Consider the following 18,273-nt stretch of genomic DNA (forward strand, 5'->3'; position numbering starts at 1 on the left):
CCGGCCGGCCATAGCCTCCTCTAACCCGGACGACCCTGGGCCAATTGTGCGCCGCCTCATGGGACTCCCGGTCGCGGCCGGCTGCGACACAGCCTGGGATCGAACCGGAGTCTGTAATGATGCCTCAAGCACTGCGATGCAGTGCGTTAGACCGCTGCACCACTCGGGAGGCTCATAGTGCACTACTTTTGATCAGAGCCTAATGGGCTCGGGTCAAAAATAGTGCACTATAAAGGGAATCGGGACAGGGTGCCATTTGGGGCACACACAGTGTCAAGGCTGTCATATCTCCTCCAGTTACAGCTCCATGCTAATGTCACTGTCCCTCTCCTCGTTAGGAGGCTAATGATGTTATGTGGCCAGCTCAGGGGACTGACCGTCATGAATGTGTGAACTAACTAGGCTAGCCCAAATCCATATCTCCTCTCTTCATTGCAAGATCATTTGAATGAGGGAAAAGCAGAATGAGGGTCTGCACCATGGCTTGTAGTAAGAGTTAGCTGCTTATATTTGTCCTATTTCAAGTGTGTATTATACTCATGTGTGAATTAAAAATGTATTTTTTGCATATCCTAACTCCCCCTGAAACACCCTCAGAGAGTGGAGTCACAGCTAGGGTCTGCCATTATTAACAGCAACCCTGGAGCAATTAGAGGTTGAGTGTCTTTCTCAAGGGCACATTTTTCATGTTGTCACCTCGGGGATTCAAATTAGGGACCTTTCTGTTACTGGCCTACCGCTCTAACCCTAGGCTACCTGCCACCCTCGTGTGTAAGGAAGTTAATATCCCACATCTCTTTGCTTCGTTGTGTGAACTAACTAGTGCAGAACGTTAAAAGAATGTGGACCATTTGATGAGGATTGTTCTTTCTCTCAGAGATACCTGCATTTCTTCCTGTTGATGAAGTCAGAATTGATGAATCACATAATAGTTATCTTAAGCACCTAACTGCGAGCTGCCCAGTGATGCGAGCCTACCAGACGAGCTAAATGCCTTCTATGCATGCTTCGAGGCAAGTAATTTCAACCATGCATGAGAGCACCAGCTGTTCCGGACAACTGTGTGATCACGCTCTTCGTAGCCGATGTGAGTAAGACCTTTAAACAGGTCAACATTGACAAGGCCGCAGGTCTAGACGAATTACCATTATCAAAGCATGTGCTGACCAACCGGCGGGTCTCTTCACTGACATTTTCAACCTTCCTGTCTGTAATACCTACATGTTTCAAGCAGACCACCATAGGCCCTGTGCACAAGAATGCCAAGGTAACCTGCCTAAATGACTACCGCCCCATAGCACTCACGTTTGTAGCCACAAAGTGCTTTGAAAAGTTTGTCATGGCTCACATCAACACCATCATCCCAGAAACCCTAGACCCACTACAATTTGCATATCACCCCAACAGATCCACAGATGACGCAATCTCTATTGCAATCCACACTGCCATTTCCCACCTGAACAAAAGGAACACCTATGTGAGGATACTGTTCGTTGACTACAGCTCAACGTTCAGCACCATAGTGCCCTCAAAGCTCATCACTAAGCTAAGGACCCTGGGACTGAACACCTCCCTCTGCAACTAGATCCTGGACTTCCTACGGGCCACCCCCAGGTGGTAAGGGTAGGCAACAAAACATCTGCCACGCTGATCCTCAACACGGGGGCCCCTCAGGGCTGCCTGCCTAGTTCCCTCCTGTTCTCCCTGTTCACTGATGACCGCGTGGCCGTGCACGACTCCAACACCATCATTATATTTGCCGGTGACACAACAGGGGTAGGCCTGATCACCGACAATGATGAGCCAGCCTACAGGGAGGAGGTCAAAGACCTGGCAGTGTGGTGCCAGGAAATAAATCTCTCCCTCAATGTGAGCAAGACAGAAGAGCTGATCGTGGACTACAGGAAAAGAGGGGCCAAGCACACCCCATTCACATCGACTGGGCTGTAGTGGAGTGGGTCGAGAGCTTCAAGTTCCTTGGCGTCCACATCACTAACAAACTATCATGGTCCAAACACACCAAGACAGTCTTGAAGAGGGCACGACAAAACCTATTCAACGGCTATTCCCCCTCAGGAGACTGAAAAGATTTTGCTTGTGTCCTCAGATCCTCAAAAAGTCATACAGCTGCACCATCGAGAGCATCCTGACTGGTTCCATCACCGCTTGGTATGGCAACTGTTCGGCATCCAACCACAAGGCTCTATGGAGGGTAGCGAGTACGGCCCAGTACATCACTGAGGCAAAGCTTCCTGCTATCCAGGACCTCTATACCAGGCGGTGTCAGAGGAAGGCCCTAAAAATTGTCAAAGACTCCAGCCACCTTTGTCATAGACTGTTCTCTCTGCTACCGCACGGTAAGCGGTATCGGAGCGCCACGTCTAGGTCCAAAAGGATCCTTAACAGCTTCTATCCCCAAGCCATTAGACTGCTAAGCAGTTAATCAAATGGCTACCCGGACTATTTGCATTGACCACCTTTTTTACACAGCTGCTACTCGCTGTTAATTATCTATGCATAGTCACTTTTCCCCTACCTACAAGTAGTTATTACCTCAATTTACCTCAACTAACCTGTACCCCCTCACATTGACTCGGTACCGGTACCCCCTGTATATGGCGTCGTTATTGATGTTTTATTGGGTTCTTACTTTATTTTATTATTATTTGTATTTTCTTTTTAGCAAATATTTTCTTTCGAAAAATTCTGCGTTGTTGGTTAAGTAAGCATTTCACGATAAGGTCTAAACCTGTTGTATTCGGCACATGTGACATACAATTTGATTTAAGTATCCCGGTATTAGCTAAATAGGTCACCAACTGTTTGTGTTGACAGAAGGTGTTGCTGCTCAGTGCTGACTTGGTCATGTCCACCTTGTAGCTATCTAATACCTTAGTTAATATGTTGATGATAATTCCTGTGGAATCCACAGGGCACAGGGAATGAGAACGCATATAATTTATCAAGCTATGACATTTGGTTCCCACTTTGCGAAGCGTAATGAAGACTTTGTTAATGAATGCAGGAGATAAAGGAAATGCAGACAGTGTGAATGTTTTAATGAATCTTCAGGGGATTCTGTTTTATTTCATGTCTCCAGTTTTCCTCTTAAAAAGCTGCAGTGACGAGTACCATCAGCTTTTATGTAGAGCCCTGGTAGACATAATTCTGGAAAGTTCCCTCTGAGACTCATTGCATGCGTCCCAAATGGCACCCTGTTCCCTACATACAGTATTGCACTACTTTTGACCAAAACCCTATGGGGCCTCGTAAAAATTGTGCACTATTATTGGGAATAGGGTGCCATTTGTGACGCACACACTCAATAACTAACGAGCTAGGAGAGAACACAAACTACATGACCAGAATGATGTGGACACCTGCTCGTCGAACTTCTCATTCCAAAATCATGAACATTAATATGGAAATGGTCCCCCCTTTGCTGCTATAACAGCCTCCACTCTTCTGGGAAGGTTTCCACTAGATGTTGGAACATTACTGAAGGGACTTGCTTCCATTCAGCCACAAGCATTAGTGAAGTTGGGCACTGATGTTGGGTGATTAGGCCTAGCTCGCAGTCGGCATCCAATTCATCCCAAAGGTGTTCGATGGGGTTGAGGTCAGGGCTCTATGCAGGCCAGTCAAGTTCTTCCACACCGATCTCGACATACCATTTCTATATGGACCTCACTTTCTGCATAGGGGCATTGTCATGCTGAAACAAGAAAGGGCCTTCCCCAAACTGTTGCCAATAAGTTGGAGGCACAGAATCGTCTAGAAAGTTATTGTATGCTGTAGCGTTAAGATTTCCCTTCAATGAAACTAAGGGGCCTTGCCCAAACCATGAAAAACAGCCCCATACCATTATTCCTCCTCCACCAAACTTTACAGTTGGCATTATGCATTCGTGCAGGTAGCGTTATCCTGGCATCCGCCAAACCCAGATATGTCCGTCGGACTGCCAGATGGTGAAGCGTGATTCATCACTCCAGAGAACTTGTTTCCACTGCTCCAGAGTCCAATGGCAGTGAGCTTTACACCATTCTAGCCAACCCTTGGCATTGCGCATGGTGATCCTAGGCTTGTGTGCGGCTGCTCGGCCATGGAAACCCATTTCATGTCTATGGAGATTGCATGGCTGTGTGGTCGATTTTATACGCCTGTCAGCAACGGGTGTGGCTGAAGTAACCAAATCCACAAATTTGAAGGGGTGTCCACATACTTTTGTGTATATATATATAGTGTATATGTTAATATAACGAAACAAAGAGAAAGATCACCTTAACCATAACTCTTACAGGGGATTTCCACTGTCTGCGGTAATTCGGATAGCCTCTCTAGCTTTGCCCTCATGTGGGTGCTTGTCAGCAACAAGCATGCTAGATAGTGCTAGGTATCAACAGACAATCCAGTAGGGGCTGGCAGCTATAGTAAGCTTTGATTGGTCAATCATGCCACGAGTATTTGCATAAAATTCAGCTTTCTGCAATTTAGGTCCCGCCCTGTTCACACTCTCTCGCCCATGCTCACGTCTCCCCTCAGTCCCCTCGCCCACTTCGCTTCCTTCATTTAAAATGAATTGCTTCATCACCGATATCGTGTTCAAAGCGGATCAGTGGAACTCGACAGCTAGCCTTGTATCCACCCTCATATCTAAATCCCTTTTCTCTTGGGATTTCTCTGTCCGTTGTGCGCATCCAAATTAAATGCCAACATATTAACTTAATTAAAGAGATACGGTTTTCACATATTGCCTTATTCAGGATTGGTCTCCATGGTGACAGCAGCGTTTCACAGCCACATTTGTTTATATGGGGTTAGAGACTTTCAGTGGGCATAGATGAGGCTCTGCCATATTGTTTTCATCTGTCTGTCTGGTTGATTCAGATCTTCTAACACAGAACGGTTAGGGGATAGGGGTTGTGTACTGAACTTTGCTGCCATGATACCGAACTTTAATTGAGCAATTATACTTTATTTTTTACAAGTTCTGAGCATATGACACTGAGTAAGAAGATGAAAATATCAATCACCTTGTATAATTCCAACCGGCTTTGGAAATTAACATTGGCAAAGCGTCATAGTGTAGTGTAGGTACTTTAAAAAGCCATTTAATTAAAAATACGTGTTAAAACCATACGGCCACACAGTGCTCTCTCTGCTCTCCATCACCTTCCTGTCCTGACAATGATCATTTCCCCCAGGCACTGACATCATGGCTGTTTATCTGTCACTGCATTACTGCATCACAAAACTTGATGACAAATGTTTGTAGAAGTCAAATCAAGTTAATTATTTCTCCATTCACTGCTATGGCAGGTATCTGTCATTGCATCACAAAGAGGATTGAGAGAAGAGTCGATTAGGGTAGATTTAAAGGGGCAATCTGCAATAACAAAGCGAACAACCTGCCTGTGTTTTTGGTAAAAAATAGGGATGGGTCTGGAAAAATGTAACAACTCTCTATTTCATAGACAGAGCTATTGATCCAAGAACTGACCAACAATGATATCAACATTATAGTTTTAACCATGTTTTGAGGCTATAAAGTGTTTATTTACAGTACATGTACATTGTTTATATTGTGTGTTCTGATGGGGTATGGCAATTGAACTAAGCTCATATTCAACAAGAATCAATAGATACATATCATTAATTTAAATGTTCAAAAATGGATGTACCAATCTCAGATTGATGCTTTAATGCCTTTGCCTCTTAATGCTTCTTGCATGGAGGGAAACTGTGTGTGTGTTTGCGTGTGTGTGTTTGCGTGTGTGCGCATGTGTGTTTGCTCTGTATCAGATGTACACTGATGATAGCTATGCCTTTATAGAGGGGGTTGAAAGGAATCATGGGGATGTGACCTTGAGCAGCACTGTAACATAACCTGTATAGGCTAACATACAGTACATACGGTACTATATATACTACTCGTTTCTGCTTATAGTTTGACACGTGCCCTCTTGGAGGGAGGTTGACTTCCACATATTTATTGACAAGTGCGCCGTTGACGGGAGTTTAGCTTCGCACGGCTAATTTGTTATTCATAAAGAAGACATTCATTCTTTAGAATTATGGAAATGGTCTTTCTTCATAATATTATTGCGGGAGAAATGAGTCTTACATAGTAGAGAACACAGCTAAGTATGTTCTAAGCCTGTAGAATTCCCCCAAACACAGAAGGGCAGAAAGACGTGGGAGGCATTTGTAATGCTGAATAGATGTGAATCTTATGTATTTGTTATACAGTTGTTCTTCAGGGCTTCAGGGAAGAAAGAAAGTTAGTGTCAAAGAAAAAACTACTTCAAGCATTTAGATTAAGCTCCCCTGCCTCACAGCATCAGGTCCATTCTTCTCTGTTTTTTTTCCTTTTATTTTATTTTACAGCAGTCAAGTCATCACCCTCAGTACCAAGAAGCCATTTGTGTAACAAGAAAATGTGTTACCATGGCAACCCCTCATCAATCACGCAACGCAGCAGGGAGCAAATATGAAAAATGTTTGATTGACTTGCTCAGTATGAGTGTTCTTGTGTTCTCGTTTACTATTATTCAAGGTTCATGTTTTTCTTTTTCAATTATTGAAATAGCTTTGTATGAAAATCAGTTCAAACAGTCATTACATCCTTTTTGATTACAAGACCAAGCACCAGCAAAACCATATGGCACCTGATCTAATCATAATTCAGTGAACAAGAATGAATTCATATACTACCTATGCTATAATACCTGAATACCTATACTACAGATGTAGGATTTTAATTTGATCACCTTGTTGCAGGAGAACTTTCCTGCAATGCAGGACATTTAAAACTTTTTGTGTATTTGAGGTTTAAAAAGGCTTCTTAAGTGTGTAATTTCCACTTTGAAATTTCAGACTTGATTTTCCCTTACGAAAAATGTATCAACCACTACAAACAACCATTAATTATAATTTACATAATTCAAATTTCCTGTTTCTGCAGGATTATTTTCCTGCTGTTGCGAAGTGGCTCAAATGAAGATCCTACATCTGTATGATTTTTTCTGATCTTTTGTCTCTTCTCTTAGCTATTGAAAACTATAGGCTACTCTGTGAACTAGCTTTACTCTGAACTATTTTACATGCTTCCAATGCATTGTAATGTCATCATAGTACAATAGCTGTAAGTAAAGTGTTACCTTATTATAATAATAATAATAATAATAATAATATTTTTTTGGGGGGTAGATCAGCTTTAATATTGCGGATAGATTGTAGTTTCCATCAATATAATTGTCTGTATCATTTCCTATCCCCCATATATTTTTGGGGTAAATATATATATATATACACACACACACACACACACACACACACACACACACACACACACACACACACACACACACACACACACACACACACACACACACACACACACACACACACACACACACACACACACACACACATATAACGCAGCAAAAAAGGAAACGTCCCTTTTTCAGGACTTTTTCAGTAAAAATCCAAATAACTTCACAGATCTTCAGATCTTCATTGTAAAGGGTTTAAACACTGTCCCATGCTTGTTCAATGAACCATAAACAATTAATGAACATGCACCTGTGGAACGGTCGTTAAGACACTAACAGCTTACACACTTAAGGTGTACGCAATTAAGCTTACGCAATTAAGGTAACATTTATGAAAACTTAGGACACTAAAGAGGCCTTTCTACTGACTCTGAAAAACACCAAAAGAAAGATGCCCAGGGTCCCTGCTCATCTGCGTGAACGTGCCTTAGGCATACTGCAAGGAGGCATGAGGACTGCAGATGTGGCCAGAGCAATAAATTGCAATGTCCGTACTGTGAGACGCCAAAGACAGCGCTACAGGGAGACAGGACGGACAGCTGATCGTCCTCGCAGTGGCAGACCACGTATAACAACACCTGCACAGGATCGGTACATCCAAACATCACACCGGCGGGACAAGTACAGGATGGCAATAACAACTGCCCGAGATACACCAGGAACGTACAATCCCTCCATCAGTGCTCAGACTGTCCGCAATAGGCTGAGAGAGGCTGGACTGTGGTCTTTTAGGATTGTTGTAAGGCAGGTCCTCACCAGACATCACCGGCAACAACGTCGCCTATGGGCACAAACCCACCGTCGCTGGATCAGACAGGACTAGCAAAAAGTGCTCTTCACTGATGAGTCGCGGTTTTGTCTCACCAGGGGTGATGGTCGGGATTCGCATTTATCGTGGAAGAAATGAGCGTTACACCGAGGCCTGTACTCTGGAGCGCGATCAATTTTTGGAGGTGGAGGGTCCGTCATGGTCTGGGGCGGTGTGTCACAGCATCATTGGACTGAGCTTGTTGTCATTGCAGGCAATCTCAACGCTGTGCGTTACAGGGAAGACATCCCCCTCCCTCATGTGGTACCCTACCTACAGGCTCATCCTGACATGACCCTCCAGCATGACAATGCCACCAGCCATACTGCTCGTTCTGTGCGTGATTTCCTGCAAAACAGGAATGTCAGTGTTCTGCCATGGCCAGCGAAGAGCCTGGATCTCAATCCCATTGAGCACGTCTGGGACCTGTTTATCATATATGCATAGTCACTTTAACTATACATTCATGTACATACTACCCCAAACCAGTGCTCCCGCACATTGGCTTACCGGGCTATCTGCATTGTGTCCCACCACCCACCACTCTTTTACGCTACTGCTACTCTCTGTTCATCATATATGCATATTCACTTTAACCATATCTACATGCACATACTACCTCAATCAGCCTGACTAACCGGTGTCTGTATGTAGCCTCGCTACTTTTATAGCCTCGCTACTGTATAAGGCCTGTCATTTTACTGTTGTTTTATTTCTTTACTTACCTATTGTTCACCTTTTTTGCACTATTTCTTAGAGAATACCTGTTGTATTCGTTGTACGAAGTCTTCAGTTTCTTGGCAATTTATCGTATGGAATAGCATTCATTTCTCAGAACAAGAATAGACTGACGAATTTCAGAAGAAAGTTCTTTGTTTCTGGCCATTTTGAGCCTATAATCAAACCGACAAATGCTGGTGCTCCAGATACTCAACTAGTCTAAAGAAGGACAGTTGTGTTGCTTCTTTAATCAGCACGACAGTTTTCAGCTGTGGTAACATAATTGCAAAAGGGTTTTCTAATGATCAATTAGCCTTTTAAGTGATGGTTGCTGAAAATGTGTCCCTGTATGCTTATGTAGATATTCCATAAAAAATCTGCCGTTTCCAGCTACAATAGTCATTTACAACATTAACAATGTCTACACTGTATTTTTGATCAATTTGATGTTATTTTAAAAAACAAGGACATTTCTAAGTGACCCCAAACCTTTGCACTGTAGTGTGTATATGTAGGGGTTGTGGACAGGTGTCTTTTATACTGATTACAAGTTCAAACAGGTGCCATTAATACAGGTAAAGAGTGGAGGACAGAGGAGCCTCTTAAAGAAGAAGTTACAGGTCTGTGAGAGCCAGACATCATGCTTGTTTGTAGGTGACCAAATACTTATTTTCCACCATAATTTGCAAATAAATTCATAAAAAATCCTACAATGTGATTTTCTGGATTTTTTCCCCTCATTTTGTCTGTCATAGTTGAAGTGTACCTATGATGAAAATTACAGGCCTCTCTCATATTTTTAAGTGGGAGAACTTGCACAATTGGTGGCTGACTAAATACTTTTTTGCCTCACTGTATATAAACTCCATATGCACTTTATCAAAGGCCTTTTCAAAGTCAGCTATGAATACCAGGCCTGTATTCCCAGATATTTCATAGTGTTCTATCGCCCCCCCCCCCCCCCCCCCCCATTCTTATCGACGGGGCTGTAGTGGAGCAGGTTGAGAGCTTCAAGTCCACATCACCAACAAACTAACTTGGTCCAAGCACACCAAGACAGTCGTGAAGTGGGCACGACAAAACCTATTCTCCCTCAGGAGACTGAAAAGATTTGACATGGGTTCTCAGATCCTCAAAAAGTTCTACAGCTCCACCATCGAGAGCATCCTGACTGGTTGCATCACTGTCTCTTAATGGTAACTGCTCGGCCTCCAACCGCAAGGCACTACACAGGGTAGTGCGTACGGCCCAGTACATCACTGGGGCCAAGCTTCCTGCCATCCAGGAGCTCTATACCAGGCGGTGTCAGAGTTGGGCCCTAAAAATTGCCAAAGACTCCAGCCACCCTAGTCATAGACTGTTCTCTCTGCTACCAGACGGCAAGCGGTACCGGAGCGCCAAGTCTAGGTCCAAGAGGCTTCTAAACCGCTTCTACCCCCAAGCCATAAGACTCATGAACATCTAATCAAATGGCTACCCAGACTAATTACATTGCCCCCCCCCCCCTCCCACCCCCCCTCTTCTACGCTGCTGCTACTCTCTGTTTATTATCTATGCATAGTCTCTTTAATAACTCTACCTACATTTACATATTACCTCAATTGCCTCGACACCGGTGCCCCCGCACATTGACACTGTATCGGTACCCCCTGTATATAGCCTCGCTATTGTTATTTTACTGCTGCTCTTTAATTATTTTCTACTTTTAGCTCTTACTTTTTTTAGGTATTTTCTTAAAACTGCATTGTTGGTTAGGGGCTTGTAAGTAAGCGTTTCACTGTATGGTCTACACCTGTTGTATTTGGCGCATGTGACAAGTAACATTTGATTTGATTTCCAGTATGTCACGCCCTGACCTTAGAGATCCTTTTTATGTCTCTATTTTGGTTTGGTCAGGGCGTGAGTTGGGGTGGGCATTCTATGTTTTGTGTTTCTATGATGTTCTATTTCTATGTTTTGGCCGGGTATGGTTCTCAATCAGGGACAGCTGTCTATCGTTGTCTCTGATTGGGAACCATACTTAGGTAGCCTTTTTTCCCACCTGTCTTTGTGGGAAGTTGACTTTTGTTTAGGGCACATAGCCTTTAGCTTCACGGTTTGTTTTTGTAGTGTTTGTTGTTTTGTTCGGCGTCTTTTTCCAAATAAAGAGAAAATGTACGCTCACCACTCTGCACCTTGGTCCTCATCTTTCAACGGCCGTGACACAGTACTTGTCTTATATTGTCTCCAATGTATCGTCCATGTAAAAAACCTGTCTGATTAGGATGAATAATATCCGACAATACCTTTTTAATTCTATGCGCTAACCATTTTGCTTACCCTATAACTTATTGTATATTGTGCAATGTTGCAGATGATATAGGTTACTTTTTGTGCAAGATAACGTGTGTGACTCTATCGTGAGAAGCTCTCTTTTACCACTCCAGTATAATTGAATAGAGGAAACGTGCTTCTGCTTGGCGTGCCATGCTAATTTGAAAACAATTAAGTTGTTCTGCGTGCTGCTCTCTGTTGTGCTGTAATTATATGAAGGCAAGACAAGCAGACGTCAAGGATATGATTAGGATGAATCTGTTCACAGAGAAAAGTACAGTGCAGGGTGCACCCTTGAAATAATTATTGGTAGAGGAGTGAAGTGCTGTTTTAATATGGTGACATTTATTAGATTCTATTTCTATTCAGTTTACATAATGTTGTTTACTCACTGTGTATGTATACTGTATTCTGGACATAGCTTATCCTAATATACCTACTACTGTACACACCATCTTCTTTTCCAAATGATATACACTCCACGTATTTATATTCTGGATTCTAACCCATGCTCACTGTATCTACACTGGATTGTTATTTCTTGATTTCTTGTTTAGATTTTTGGGATTATTTGTGTATTTGCATTGTGTTTTCTAGGCATTCTACTGCATTGTTGGAGCTAGTAACATAAGCATTTCACTGCACCTGCTATAACACCTGAAAATATGTGTACGCGACCAATACACTTTGATTTGATTTTGGAAAGATTTGATAATTCATTGCGGTGGTATTTCTAATAGTTTCAGTGAGACTATTTCTGAGTGGAATCATATCTGTAAGGTAGCACTGAGAACAGTAAGTGGACATTTCCTTTTTCTCTATTGGACCATGCTCTTGTCCAGCTTCTGTCATTATTTTGAGATATGTGTAAAACCCCCTCTCTCACAACTGTAAGATCATCTGTCCTGTGGCGGTTTGATCAGATTTAGGGCAAATGTACAGTACTGATCCCAGCCCAAGCCTTCCATCTACACTATCTCTCTATACTTATCTGCCCTATCTTTCTATTCTTCCCTCTGTCCCACTAATCAGCCATGACGCCTCTTTTGCTTCACAAACAATCATATTTTCATCAGAGCTCTCCTGCCCTCCTTCCTTCTGCCAGGGAGAGTGAGAGCGGACGGTAGTGGAATGGGGGAGTGAGACATTGTAGCAGGCGATGCTACCACTGCTACCGATCTGTTTTATTTCATTACTACTGCACCTTTGTGATTGATAAAGGAACTGACGCAAGCACCAGGACATGTATCTATTGAATCTATTCTATAGCTGCCGATGCTCTGCTTCCCTGGCTGCAGCAGCTGTCTGTAGTGTCTAATGGTCTCTCTCAGTGTGGTGCCGCTGAATGATTTCTAGGTGGGCTTGATAATTATGTCATAAGCAGCTGACACTAATTGTACATCCCTAGCATCTCTCAATGGATCTGCCTGGACAAATGGAGCGGATGTGATGTGAGATCCATAGAGGATACTGCTGCTACAGCTTCTGATGAGCATCTACTGGCCACATCATGTTACACTGGATCTGGATGTGAGCAAATGCAACTGAACTCCTCTTGATGAGAAAGGAATCTCTGCCTCTGCGAGGTGGAGCCGCTCGCTGCTGCCTAGCTCTGGTCTCTCTGCTCCACTCCTCTCTGAGAGTGATGAGAGTACAAGAGAGAGACGGGGAGAGAGAGAGAGAGAGGTAAAGAGAAAGAGAGAGAGGTACTGGAGAGAGAAAAACAGAGAGAGAGGGCGAGAGAACAGATAGATAAACAGAGAGAGAGCGGTACTAGAGACAGACAGAGAGAGAGAAACAGAGCGAGAGGTACTCTAGAGAGAGATTGAACCATCTGACAGTCAGACAATGAATGTCAGTGTGTAGTGGAGAGTGGTTCATTTCTGCCTGCCTGACAGTGTTGCACTGTGTGAAGCAGCTGTCTCTTTTTCTGCTCTGATACTCTAATAGGCCAATAAGCGCAGTAATGCAGAAGCTGTAGAGAGGAAAGAAGAGACACAAGCCTCTCATGACTACAGTACAGGGATGATGCTTTGAGGACCAGACTGAGAAGTGCTCTGAGGATTCAGGGTTTCAGACTGCATCGTGCAGACCGAGAGAGAGCTGCTGTGCTGTACATACCTGAGATACTGCAGTTAATCGCTGCACCTTTATAACACATTTAGCATGGATCTGGATGAACTGTGTACTTACACAGATGGCATGGACAGCAGCTCCCTAAAGTACCCAAAGACTGAGCAGACTGAGAAAATGTGGATGCGACTCAAGGGAATGTAAGTTTTTTTTCTTCTTCTTATCCTTCCTTTTCTTTTTCATCTTTCATCCCTCCTCAGCGAGGAGCTGACCATGAGACGTGATCTGTCAGGGTGGTTGAACGAGTGAGATGCTTTCAAGCTCTTGTGTAGAAATGTTTATTTGTTATAAGAACTGATGCAGTGTTTAACGCCAGTTCTGACGCGTTGCTGCAGTATCTTTGTATTCCATCACTATACTGTATATCGAAGCAGGTTCATTGGTATTCTTATGTGTACATATTTGTTTTGTAAACAGTACATTACAGTGTGTATAAATTACTACTGTAGGTTTGAGAGGATTGTGTACATTATATGATTTCAGTGAATGTATGTACTGTAGGTACACTAAATGACCAAAAGTATGTGGACACCTGCTCGTCAAACATCTCATTCGTAAATCATGGGCATTAATATGGAGTTGGTCCACCCCTTTGCTGCTATAACAGCCTACACTCTTCTGGGAGGCTTTCCACTAGATGTTGGAACATTGCTGCGGGAACTTGCTTCCATTCAGCCACAATAGCATTAGGGAGGTCGGGCACTGATTTTGGGCGATTAGGCCTGGCTCGCAGTCGGCATTCCGATTCATCCCAAAGGTGTTCAATGGAGTTGAGGTCAGGGATCTGTGCAGGCCAGTCAAGTTCTTCCACATTGATCTCGACAAACCATTTCTGTATGGACCTCACTTTGTGCACGGGGGCATTGACATGCTGAAACAGGAAAGGGTCTTCCGCCAACTGTTGCCACAAAGTTGGAAGCACAGAATCCCTCTAGAACATAATTGTATGCTGTAGCGTCACTGGAACTAAGAGGCCTAGCCCGAACCATGAAAAACAGCCCCAGACCATTATTCCTCATCCACCAAACTTTACAGTTGGCATTATGCATTCGGGCAGGTAGCGTTCTCCTAGCATTTGCCAAACCCAGATTCGTCTGTCGGACTGCCAGATGGTGAAGCGTGATTCATCACTCCAGAGAACGCGTTTCCACTGCTCCAGAGTCCAATGGCGGCGATCTTTACACCATTCCAGCCGACGCTTGGCATTGCACATAATGACCTTAGGCTTGTGTGCAGCTGCTCGGGCCATGGAAACCCATTTTCATGAAGCTCCCGACTAACAATTCTTGTGCTGACGTTGCTTCCAGAGGTAGTTTGGAACTCGGTAGTGAGTGTTGCAACCAAGAACAGAAGATTTTTACGCACTACGCGCTTCAGCACTCTGTGGTCACATTCTGTGAGCTTGTGTGGCCTACCACTTAGCGGCTGAGCCATTGTTGCTCCTAGACATTTCTACCTCACAATAGCAGCACTTGCAGTTGACCGGGGAAGCTCTAGCAGGGCAGAAATTTGACGAATTGACTTGTTGTAAAGGTGGCATCCTATGGCGGTGCCACACTGAAAGTCACTGAGCTCTTCTGTAAGGCCATTCTACTACCAATGTTTGTCTATGGAGATTGCATGGCTGTATGCTTGATTTTATACACCTACCAGCAATGGGTGTGGCTGAAATTGCCGAATCCACTAATTTGAAGGGGTGTCCACATACTTTTGTATATATAGTGTATGTATTTAGTGTGTGTGTGTATACGTACAGTACCAGTCAAAGGTTTGGACACACCTACTCATTCAAAGGTTTTTCTTTATTCGTACTATTTTCTACATTGTAGAATAATAGGGAAGACATAAAAACTATGAAATAACACATATGGAATGATGTAGTAACCAAAAAAGTGTTCAACAAATCAAAATATATTTGAGATTCTTCAAAGTAGCCATCCTTTGCCTTGATGACAGCTTTGCACACTTGGCATTCTCTCAACCAGCTTCATGAGGTAGTCACCTGGAATTTATTTAAATTAACAGGTGAGCCTTGTCAAAAGTTATTTATTTCCTTCTTAATGCATTTGAGCCAATCAGACAAGGTAAGGGTGGTATACAGAAGAGCCCTATTTGGCAAAAACAAAGTCCATGTTATGGCAAGAACAGCTCAAATAAGCAAAGAGAACAACAGTCCATCATTACTTGAAGACATGAAGGTCAGTCAATACGGAAAATTGCAAGAACTTTGAAAGTTTCTTCAAGTGCAGTTGCAAAAACAAACGCTATGATGAAACTGGCTCTTGCGAGGACCGCCACAGGAAAGGAAGACCCAGAGTTACCTCTGCTGCAGAGGATAAGTTCATTAGAGTTAACTGCACCTCAGATTGCAGCCCAAATAAATGCTTCACAGAGTTCAAGTAACAGACACATCTCAACATCAACTGTTCAGAGGAGACTGCGTGATTCAGGCCTTCATGGTCGAAATGCTGCCAAGAAACCACTTCTAAAGGACACCAATAATAAGAAGAGACTTGCTTGGGCCAGGAAACACAAGCAATGGACATTAGACCGGTGGAAATCTGTCATTTGGTCTGGTGAGTCCAAATTTGAGATGCAGAGTAGGTGAACAGATGATCTCTGCATATGTATGGTTCCCACCGCGAAGCATGGAGGAGGAGGTGTGATGGTGTGGGGGTGCTTTGCTGGTGACACCGTCAGTGATTTCTTTAGAATTCAAAGCACACTTAACCTGCATGGCTACCACAGCATTCTGCAGCAATACGCCATCCCATCTGGTTTGTGCTTAGTGGGACAATCATTTGTTTTTCAACAGGACAATGACCCAATACACACCTCTAGGCTAGGTAAGGGCTATTTGAACTAGAAGGAGAGTGGTGGTGCTGCATCAGATGACCTGGCCTCCACAATCACCCGACCTCAACCCAATTGAGATGGTTTGGGATGAGTTGGACCTCAGAGTGAAGGAAAAGCAGCCACCAAGTGTTCAGCATATGTGGGAACTCCTTCAAGACTGTTGGAAAAGCATTCCTTATGATGCTGGTTGAGAGAATGCCATGGGTGTGCAAAGCTGTCATCAAGGTGAAGGGTGGCTACTTTGAAGAATCTAAAATATATTTTGATTTGTTTAACACTTTTTTGGGTTATTACATGATTCAATATGTGTTCTTTCATTTCATAGTTTAGATGTCTTCACTATTATTCTAAAATGTAGAACATTTGTAAAAATGTGTGTCCAAACTTTTGACTGGTACTTACTGTAAGCCGATATCAGTATTTGTATTTACCTACTGTTTTTACAGTACATGAATGAACAAATTAATGAAAGATTTAATGGAAGTAATAATGGTATAATATGTGTTCTTCAGCAGTTCTATTTTTTACCTTATAATCAATATGTTACCACATAAGATTGATTAAGCTAAATACAGCTGGCACTATGATTACACTAATTTGCAGTTGCATAATATATATTTTTCACAGTTTACAACAAATGAATGGGTCGATTATATAGCTGTTAAACTTGTATCTGACAAACGTGTCGCAGTAGTAGCAAACTGTTTATCACTGAAGCTTGTCTAAACTCATTATGTATTCAATAGTTCATTATAATGTGCACTCACAGTACACATGTTTTCGCCCACACACACAATCCACCGCTGAAATCCCTGATCACATAGTCCTCAATCACACACTGTCCCCTGAGCATCTCCTCTCTACGCACGCATGCACGCACACACACACAGAGTTGGGGCGTAACGGATTACATGTAATCCGTTACAAGTATGGGATTACAAAAAGACGGTAACTGTAATCCGTTGTGTTGCAAGCAAAAATATTGCAATCAGATTACAGATACTTTGAAAAACTAGATTATTATTTAAAGGATTACTTTTAAATTCAGAAAGGATGTTTGCGAAAAAAAATGTTTGACACTTCACTGTTTTCTCAATGATGTTCAAATCAGCATTGAACAATAGCGCAAATAATTTTTTTTTGCATCTGAGCGAGTCTGACCACAAGTCAGAGACCACTATGATGACACACCAAATGCGGGAAAAGAGCAGGAATGGGCTTTTGTAGGCTACGGTCCAAGCTATGTCTTCCAATGGTGCGACTGCTGTCGGCATCCAAAGATGATCCAAATTGAATAAACGCTTGGAGGTAAGGATGACAGCAGTGGTGTAGTCTACGGCGATACAGATATCACTTATTATTGATATCTACATAGCACATTGATGTGAGTCACACTGCTGCTCTCTCATTTAGCTATTTGCGGTTTACGGATTGTGGTTGTTCACAAATCTAAATGTATATTTGAACCCAATAATAGTTGAATTCAAGAAGTTTATGCTGCCTATCAATCATTGTTTTTGAAACCAGTGGACAGCAGGTAACAAGTAGCAACAGCTGCATAGTGTGGATCCCAGCCTTTGGAATAAACATAGGGCTTTTATTCCTCAATCTAATTCATGCTGATAAAAATACATCCATAGGCCTAATGGACACATGCTCAAACTCGCACACTTTTGATAGACTTAAATGGGCAATCTGTAGTTGCTACATTAATTTTTGGACTTATAAATTATATATATTAATGTAAAGATATACTTTAATCGTATTATTATATGTAGTAGAAAGCAATGGGTTAGAAGAAGCCTACATAACCAACCCATAAAGTAAAATGTAACATCCATATATGGCCAGTTATGTATTTTTGTCTTCTTCTAATGCCTCTTAAGGGGAAAGTAATCTAAAAGTAACTGAATGTAATCAGATTACGTTACAGAGTTTGGGTTGTCCAAAAGTTACGTTACTGTTTACAATTTTGTAACTAGTATCTAACGGATTACATTTAGAAAGTAACCTACACACACACACACACACACACACACACACACACACACACACACACACACACACACACACACACACACACACACACACACACACACACACACACAC

The 18,273-nt window shown here is 42.7% G+C and overlaps 1 protein-coding gene across 2 annotated transcripts in view; it reads left to right on the plus strand.

Annotated features, from left to right (window-relative positions):
* Positions 1-12,307: 12,307 nt before the first annotated feature.
* Positions 12,308-18,273, plus strand: part of LOC139546604 (dual specificity calcium/calmodulin-dependent 3',5'-cyclic nucleotide phosphodiesterase 1A-like) — a 64,734-nt gene continuing 58,768 nt past the window's right edge. For both annotated transcript variants that reach the window (XM_071355166.1, XM_071355167.1), the window contains exon 1: positions 12,308-13,448. In XM_071355166.1, coding sequence (XP_071211267.1) covers positions 13,342-13,448 — 107 coding nt within the window. In that variant the 5' untranslated portion in view covers positions 12,308-13,341. The remainder of the gene's footprint in view (positions 13,449-18,273) is intronic.

Source organism: Salvelinus alpinus, chromosome 20 (assembly GCF_045679555.1).
Source record: "Salvelinus alpinus chromosome 20, SLU_Salpinus.1, whole genome shotgun sequence".
Classification (NCBI taxonomy): domain Eukaryota; kingdom Metazoa; phylum Chordata; class Actinopteri; order Salmoniformes; family Salmonidae; genus Salvelinus; species Salvelinus alpinus.